Source organism: Gadus macrocephalus, chromosome 19 (assembly GCF_031168955.1).
Source record: "Gadus macrocephalus chromosome 19, ASM3116895v1".
Classification (NCBI taxonomy): domain Eukaryota; kingdom Metazoa; phylum Chordata; class Actinopteri; order Gadiformes; family Gadidae; genus Gadus; species Gadus macrocephalus.
Window position 1 is genome coordinate 3,415,457 of NC_082400.1, and position 8,943 is coordinate 3,424,399.

At 42.4% G+C, this 8,943-nt stretch overlaps 1 protein-coding gene and 2 long non-coding RNA genes across 4 annotated transcripts; all 3 read right to left on the reverse strand.

Moving 5' to 3' along the window:
* Nucleotides 1-837: 837 nt before the first annotated feature.
* On the reverse strand, nucleotides 838-3,122 carry LOC132448001 (uncharacterized). Its single transcript, XM_060039062.1, has 5 exons — nucleotides 3,084-3,122; nucleotides 2,730-2,870; nucleotides 2,305-2,370; nucleotides 2,038-2,100; nucleotides 838-1,806 (listed from the first exon to the last, which is right to left on the reverse strand). Exons 2-5 carry the CDS (start codon nucleotides 2,787-2,789, stop codon nucleotides 838-840), a joined length of 1,158 nt encoding a protein of 385 aa, XP_059895045.1. The 5' UTR covers nucleotides 2,790-2,870; nucleotides 3,084-3,122.
* An 18-nt stretch (nucleotides 3,123-3,140) lies between these two features.
* Nucleotides 3,141-3,912, reverse strand: LOC132447569 (uncharacterized). The gene is made up of 3 exons (XR_009523123.1): nucleotides 3,819-3,912; nucleotides 3,588-3,650; nucleotides 3,141-3,441 (listed from the first exon to the last, which is right to left on the reverse strand). It is a non-coding gene; the product is annotated as an uncharacterized LOC132447569 (long non-coding RNA).
* A 1,390-nt stretch (nucleotides 3,913-5,302) lies between these two features.
* LOC132447568 (uncharacterized) lies at nucleotides 5,303-6,310 on the reverse strand. Of its 2 annotated transcripts, XR_009523122.1 has the most exons (4): nucleotides 6,172-6,310; nucleotides 5,966-6,033; nucleotides 5,480-5,861; nucleotides 5,303-5,353 (listed from the first exon to the last, which is right to left on the reverse strand). It is a non-coding gene; the product is annotated as an uncharacterized LOC132447568 (long non-coding RNA). The 2 variants fall into 2 exon arrangements; XR_009523121.1 differs by lacking the exon at nucleotides 5,303-5,353 and having other exon boundaries at nucleotides 5,408-5,861.
* Between the last annotated feature and the right edge of the window lie 2,633 nt (nucleotides 6,311-8,943).

The following is an 8,943-nucleotide window of genomic DNA, read 5'->3' on the forward strand; positions in this document are numbered from 1 at the left end:
CATTATTGGCATATTTTTCAATACTGCAGATTTTTACTTGTTGTTTGAACGGTTCATTATTAGCATATCTTTCAATACTGCTATTTTTCCGATTTGCTTGATACTGTTCATCACAATTATATCTTCGTTGTGTTTTTAGCTTTTGAACTTGCCTATATTCTGCGTCTTCAGCATACGTTTTCTTATTTCTCAGATGTTTTGCTTTATCAGTACATTTTTTACGTGGTGAAACAAGCTCTGCATTGCACCTTTTGTGAGACATTTCACAGAAATTTGTTAAACTGAAGCATGTATGAGAGGTTTTTTCTTTGACACATGCAATTGGTTCATAATGGCATTCATTGCAGTGATTCAGATATATAGCTTTTCGTGAAATCGAATCAATGTTCGCCGTGAACGTAATCCATTTCTGTTGACTGTATGTGTAAATATCAACACAGAGCAAATCTGCAGAAGCTTGTATTTCCAACTCTGTTGCCCAAGATCCAACATATTTCATTTTTGAGTCCTGGAGATATTGCTCCACAGAAGCAAATTGCCGTCTTAGACAAGTAACGTAATGAAGTGGATTATTTGAGATGTGATTCACTACAGCCTTTCGAAAGGCCTTGTGATGTGACTCGTAACCACTCAATACAGACGAAAGAGAACGAAAGAAACAATTACCGTCACCTACAATGGATGTTGTTTTGCATGGTTCAGGCTGTCCCATATCGAAGGTTTGTCAAACAACATTTTGATCTAAACTTGGTACGATATTCAGTTTGTTGCAGATGCTGTTTTTTTCCCTTAATGTCAATCCCGTAAACATTATATTGGGGTTATCTGTTACAGAAATTAAACAGACATCTGATGCACCCTCTGTGTGATTGGAGGATCACTGTCAATGTTTACAGTTGTGTCACATGTAGAAGTGTTTGCTACAGGCTGCACAGTTTCAAGGGAAAAAGACGCGTTTACTGCAAGAGAATTTCTATCTGTTACCGAAAGGACACAGAGATCAGAGTCACTGTCTGTGTCCAAAGTACCGTCATGTGCCGAAGTGCTGGCTTCAGGCTGTGCAGTTAAAGCAGTAAATGGTGAGTTTACCTCAACAGCTTTCACACCAGTGACTTCAAACACCTTGTTTGGGATATCAAAAGCATGTGGATGATTTTGGTATAAGGAATTGACAAGGTTCTTAATATGGTCATATAACTCATACACAGTAGCATAGTGCGCTACTATGCTGGTTCCATCCGGTGCAACTGAACCCCAAGTACTACGAGAATGAGGATCGAAAACTGCAAAAGCAGTTTCGACCTTGAAAACGGCACAGACACTTCCTTGGATGTTGAGCAAGCATGTGTTTGTCTGCAGCAGTGTCTTCTGAATAGCCTCTTCTAAAGGCATGGCTATGTTTTGCAAAGAAGCGTCATAATCATCCTTTTGATCAAGACTTCCAGTGAGTGTATCAAAATATTCCAAACTAAATAATTTATTGTTGAATTTGCAGTGTCTGGGTAACTCGGAAATGAAAATATGCCCACTGGTTTTGGCTGCACTGATTTCCTTATTTTCTAGCATAGATGTGTACAAGCCATTACCTTGTTTTAGAATATGATGAATGTTCTTTTTTTTCCATTTGAGAACGCTATGGGTGGTGTGGGTCATAATCGCCGCTATGCCATTTGTAGCACACTGCTTACCTGCATTTTCCCCGAATATGTGGCTGCTCTGGTCAAACGATCCTTGAAGACACCCAGGGTTGTCATAAGTCACATGACTTGATGTAGCAGCTCTGGCAGGTGCAAAATCACAGGGTGCCTAAAAACACAACAGTAGTTCAATCAAAAAGGAGTGTAACCAATAGTTTATATCGAAATTAACAAGGAATTCATAAAAAGGCTAGGAATCAATCAGCTGTAGTTCATGGCTGTGTATAATGGGAAAACGGAATTGTACATGATATTAACGTTACTTTAACTAATTTCCAAGATCTAATAAATGGCAGGAAAACTCACAAGGAACAGGGAATAACATGTTAAAAATAAGTACCTTCTGATTGCCAAGTGTTACATGAGGATCTTCAAGCTGGCCATTGTCCTCAGGCGGGCTCTGCTGAAATGACAATTCAGTGTTTTTAAAAGCATGTTGGTTCCCAGTAAGTAATTTGAAAATGTACATAGTATAGGCAAATTAGTCAGAACTGCACACGTACACCATATCAATGTTTTAAAAGAATAAACACATCAAAACAAAATGGGTCTCTTAAGCTGTGGCTTTTCCCGTTGGTATACAATTTTTCCACTAGTAATTACATACCTGCTGACTGCTCGCAGTGACCTCAGGTGCTGGTTCAAACGGCTCATGGTCCTCAATGTGTGTCATCTGCAATCACAAACATTACGAATGTTAAAAAATTTAGGTTTACCCCTACATGCAAACTCATAAGCCATAGAAAAGGGGACATTTGGTGTATTGTGGTGAACAGAATTAAGGACAAAGAAAACTTTTATTTCAGTTCAGTTTAAATAATTAAAATGAGCACAACAAGTTCATCAGCCAACCTTCTTGACATTTCCAATTCAAAGTGTGTAGATATTACCAAGAACATGTTAAAAACAGTTAAACTATGTAGATTATGTAGATTGTAATTATGAAATAAAAGTGTAAATGTTTCCAGATACTGATCCTGGAACAGATTGATTGCTTATTTGCAAATAATTTGTTCATATTGTTTTAATTACCTTGGTTGAACATCCCAAGAAGCTGGTCTCATTAGCTGTTGGTTTATCAGCCTGGGCCATCACAACTTTTGGCCCCCAAGGTGTTGGCTCCTCTTGTTTTCTCTGTCCAGAGACAACCCGAGGAGTTGGCTGGTTCACCTTCTACAATGAGGTAAGGGAGCAAAATTATCATGACAGATACAATTGTATGAAAATTGAAAAGTGGGCAGTTCAAAGAACTTACTGCTAATGTAGTTTATTTAAAACAGTAACAAACATAGTGTTGTGCACGCCTGTATTTTGTGGCGCTACATACAAATTTAACAACAAAACCCAAATATTACAAGATAATCTTTTTTTCCCCCATTCCTTTACCTCACAAAACTCTGTTTGAAGTAACGGCCACTCATCAACACACAGTTGAGTCTGGTCATCCCCCTCCGGTTGAGCAAACTGTAATGACATAGTAAGAATTATATGTACATTACAATTGAGAAATGGAAACACAAAACTACACTTTCTTAAAGGGAACTTAGAGAAAATATCAAAAGAATAGAGAACCGCACTCTATTCACTGAATGTGTGTAATCATCACATGTTGAATGCAAATTACCTTGCTCGAAGGCACAAAGACGCTGCCCTCCAGAGTGGCTGGTACAGCAGCTTCTGGCACAGGTCGAGGGGGAGGTACCAGCTTCGAAGGTTTGGCAATCCTTGCTGGAGTTTGAAGTGCCTGGAAAATAATTGTAAATCATTGGCAAAACAATACCTACACAGAGAATGTTGGACTATCTCTTGTATTAAAGGCGAAATCAAAAAATAGTTGTTCCTGTGTTTCAACCAAAAAACAAGTACATATTTCAATGAGAAATTACCAACCTCAAGGCGGGCCTTCTTTCCTTTGGAGACCACAGCCGTGGTTCCATGTGCCACCTTCCGTTTCTATCATAATGGAAGAGAACGGAAATGATAACAGTTAATGAAATATAACACATTTGTTATCAATGCAACTATCTGTACCATACAATGTAAAGCTTGTCATATAGGATTACAGGCGCTATTAATATGTATGCACTCACAAACAGTTAATATTAAAATCACACAAATTACCTTTGAGCGATTCCCCATGGGGACGTCAAGGTTGGATGGAACAATGCGATCCATTGCAGCCAACTTGTCAGTGCTAAACCGGATAGGGTTTAGCCAGTGGTGTAGTGGTCCCTGGAGAAGTGGGTATACTCTAAATGTTTGCCCTTTTTTTAACGCAGCCCAGAAAAACACCCTTTTTTTTTTTTTTGAAACAGTGATATTTGAGACTACTCTTTTTAGTTTACTTACATTGGCACATAATTTCTGCTGCTTGATCTCGGGGAGGAAGGATTATGAAATGACTAAACAAATACTGGCCCACAGACTAGTGAGAGACAACTATTCCTTATTCCTGGAATGACACTTATTCTCTCACATGGCAAATCAGTAATTTCTTTTGTAAACGGTGTCTTTGAACAGCTGATTCGCAACACATAGCATGGGCCAGAGTGTGCCACTATTATGAAATTAACATGACTTGATCAGGAGCAGTAGGTATTACTGGTCACACAGGCAGCCAGCATGAATGTAAAATATAGATGAGGCAAACATGGTGTTTCAGTAATTTTTTGAACATTTATTTCAATAACATACTACGTATGTAGTATGTTATTTAAATAAATAACATACTAAAGTCATTTCAGTGATACTGCATCCTTATTCATATTTCACCTTAGATTAAACATTAGATTATTTCTCTTCCACAACAATCATCTCGTTAGATATGTATAATATCAATATATATATAAATATCATATGATGATTGAACATCATCATTCAAATTATTCAACAAAACAACAATATTTAGTTTACAAAGAAAAAATATAAATGCATTTACAACACATCAACTGTGATATGCTCTCTGAGCCCAGTACTGGGTTTCTAACCATGATCATACTACAGTATATTCCAGACAGACTTGCTTTCTGCAGGAGTTTTCACACTGCACTGTCTAGAACGCACAGAAGAGGCAGCCCGATGGCTCTTCAACCAGGTCTCAAACAGCCTCCTCTCCGACGGGGGCGGGGGGCAGAGCGGGCGTCGACGGTAACTGTACCGGTGTACGATCGCTAACATTAACTGCTGAGCTGCTGGCTGATATTGATTCGCGAGGACGTTTGAAATTGTCAAATGAAATTTTTGTTTGGATAGCTCGCTTCATTTTACCGGATTATTATAGAAAATCATTTAAAGTAAACTTGTAAAAGTAAATTTGTCTTTCGCGATATTTACTTCGGCATGACCCGCCTTTCTCTCCCTCCGATTGGCTCATTCGTCGTCATGCCTACAGTTAACCAATCTAATCAGTAAAGGCAGCGAGTATTGGCCAATAAGTTGCAGAGTAGCGTGGGTCATGGCTTCACCGGGGAAAAGTGCGCGATTTCGCTTGCAGATACTACTGAATGGTGCGCATCTGGGGGGGTTTAGAAGTGGGTATACGCAATGCTGACTGAAAAATAAGTGGGTATACGCCGTATACCCGCGTATACCCTGGACTACACCACTGGGTTTAGCACGACAAAGCAATCCCTCAGGACCAGAGGAGGCACACAAACCTAGAAATAAAAAACTGAATTGAGCCATTGACCATTTGCCTTATAGGAATAGCATTTAAATGAAACAACAAATGTACGCATCATTACGGTTTAATTTCCTATCAGCTATCATACCAATGTACAAACCTCATGAGGAAGGATCCGCACGGAAGACTGATCCCAGTCCTCAGGCGCATCCCAGGACTCAGGTTGGCTGCGCTATAAACACATAGGGGGAATTAGTATTCAATAAATGTGGCCTAACTAAAACTAAAGCTCTTCAAAATTGTATAACTTTTACCTTTCCGCGACGTCCGACGACAGTTTCCTTGAAGGGGTCAAGGGGACGTGGACGTGGAACCTCTCCCTTCACAACCACGGTGGTAGCAAAGGGTCTCACAGTCGGGGGTGACTTGGGAGGAGACACAGGCGGAGGTGTAACAGGCAGAGGTGACTGTAGCTGCTGAAAGGAGAAGTGCCACAGAAGCTTCGCGAGAAGCGGCATCCCCAGATCGTCACTCAGGTGGATCTATTATAATGAGAAGCACGGGTTATTATTGAAATGAACTGCTTTTGCCATATAAAAATGACATTACATGAATTTCTCACGTGCCAAGTTATAACACGACTTACCCCATCACGACTCCACAAGGCACGTGAGTCCAGCGGAAAGCGGTCAGCTATGACGCAGTACTTTACATCTGCAGAAGAAAACAAATATTAAACCATACACTATGTACATATTTTACACGTGGTACCAAGAGGTGGTGTTGATACACTAAAAGCTTTCCTACAAAGATATTCTATACTGACATTATCTCTTAATCATTTTTACATACCGTTCTTTGCTGCAACGCGACGAAACTCCTCTCGAAGGAATTGTTGCGGTGCCAATTCACTCGCCAGCCGGGGAGGGAAATCGAGCACAAACACCTGATCCGCACAAAAGTTTTGGATTACACCCTATACAATTCTGTTAAATAGTCTGCCTTGAAAATACACTTTATTTTGTAAAAAAAAAGCGACCAAAGCGACCAACGCTACCAGCGGCCAAAGTTGAGCGACCAGAGCGTCCAAAAAAAGTTGAAAACTGTTGAACTTTATGCAAATTACTATGACACTTTTCAGCGGCAAAACACTGACAGCCAATCGGAATGTAGAGACGCACTTCGCTTGCGTGGATCCCAGGGAACACCGGCGGGCACTTTTGAATTGTACGTCATGAGAGACTTGAGCGACCAAAGCAAACAGAAATATTCGCCGCGAAACTTTATGAGAGGGTCGCTTCTGGTGTGGAGAAATTCCAACAAGATTTCTTAACCAGTGTTTTATATCAGCCTTGATGTTTGCCTGTTGTGTTGAGTAATAATAGTTTAATTTATAGCCACGGTTTTGCGTACATAAAAGTAACATTACGTATGCCGCGTTTCCACTGCAGGGTGCGGAACGGATCGGATCGCAAAGGTGCGGTAGGGAGGGGGCGGTATAGCCCAGCTCAGTTCCGAGGTCGCGTTTCCACTGCCGACAGTACCCTTGGTGGTAGGCCGGATGTCGATCGCCGCGGCAGCTACGTAAATATCGTAAACAACGTCTTCCTCCCCAAGAATGCAGACGAACGTCTCCACCTCCTTGTTCGCCCAAGCAAGCTTTTTACGCGACATGTTAATTGTAAAGAATAATACCTCGAGGCTACTGTTTGTTTGTTTTTATCCCCGCGTCACCCGGAAGTGACGATTCTGTCGACCAATCAACGGAGGGGGGGTGTAGCTAGAATTTCACGGGACCCTTTCAGGCGTCTGGTCTCGTTTTGGGTTACCGCAACGGAGGAGTCCCGAGAATGGGGCCGGAACGGGTACGGCAAAGTCCGGGTCACGCCCACTTTTGGCGGTGGAAACGCGACCCGACCCGCACCTTTGCGATCCGATCCGTTCCGCACCCTGCAGTGGAAACGCGCCATTAGCTACCTACATGGGTGGATTACTGCACGGGCACACCGGGCACATGCCCAGGGGCCCAAGGGCTCAGGGGGGCCCTTGGGCCCCCCTGAGCCCTGAGCCTGAGCCTGAGTTACTAACAGTGGGGTCCAGGGCCCCACAAGTTACTAACAGTGGGGCCCAGGGCCCCACAAGTTACTAACAGTGGGGCCCAGGGCCCCACAAGTGACTAACAGTGGGGTCCAGGGCCCCACAAGTTACTAACAGTGGGGCCCAGGGCCCAACAAGTTACTGACAGTGGGGCCCAGGGCCCCACTGTTAGTAACTTTTAATGTTGCATTGTCGAAGCAATCAGTAGAGAAATACAAAAATTCAAGCGAAAACAGCAATAGTAGGCCTATTACTGAGTAAATAAATTAATCAAAAGATCACTAGGGGGGACTATTTCAGTTTGTGAATTTGAGACCGGTCACGAACAAGTCACTGTCATTTAAACATGGAGCAACGGCGAACTCTAAAGGTGCGGCCACACCAGACGCGTATCTCGCATACTTTTTACGCGAGATACGCACGTATAATGTTGCTTGACCATTTTGTGTCAAAAATGGTCGCATACGCGCAATACGCGCTATACCTGTCCCTGAGTGACTTCCACCTCCTGCGACATACGTCCACTGACAAGAACATATATACATATTAAGTTGTGTAACCTGACAAGCGGGACAGTCTGTTGTAGTAGTATCACTTAATATTACTGCTAACTGGTGCTACCGCTAACCGGCGCTAACTTTTTTCATAGTAGAACACAACCGATAGCTGAAGCCAAGCAAAATACACACACACACACACACACACACACACACACACCAGGAACGCCAATATCCTCTGCCACGTCGACCCACGCCCTCTCTGTTTTGTTCCTGTCCCTGTACGACACCATCGTGGTGTCGTACAGGACAGGACGGCCGCACACGGCGACGATGATATTTTGATCCACCTCCATTTCTGTTCGTGTAGTGTCTGTAGTGTTGATCAGCAGAGAAATAGTCCGCCAAGACGTTGAGGTTGCTTAGTAACCAGAGACTCTGTCCATGCAAGTGAACGGAGCGTTCCCTCTTCGTCATAACTATCAAACCAAACATCCTTCACATTCACCGAGCGAACATTATGAAAGTAAAATGCACATTTCTCGCTAGAAATGTTTCCATAAAAGCATTTAATGGCGTAACTATGTTACTATTTCCACACAGAATAAAGAAAGATGTCGGCCGTATGCTTCTGTCCAAGCTCACTACTCTCTGCCAGTGACGTCGGGTCAAGCTCAACGCTGATTGGGCAACATGGCTAATCGTCATGCGTATGAGCGTAAAAAGTTCAATTTTTTGAACTCTTGAAATGTACGCGATATACGCGCGTATAGCGCGTAAATATACGCGCCTCATACGCGCAATACGCGCGTACAATGTTGCTTATACGCGTAATACGCGCGTAAACCAATGGTTCCCTATGGAAAAAATGGCGATTTCATACGCGAAGTACGCGTCTGGTGTGGCCGCACCTTAAGTGGAGCGTTGAAGCAATGAATTTATTCAGTTCAGATCATTTATCAAGCCTGGAGATGATGCAACCCCAAAAGGACTGCTACGAATTATAGCCTACTCGATTGTGGACTGCAAT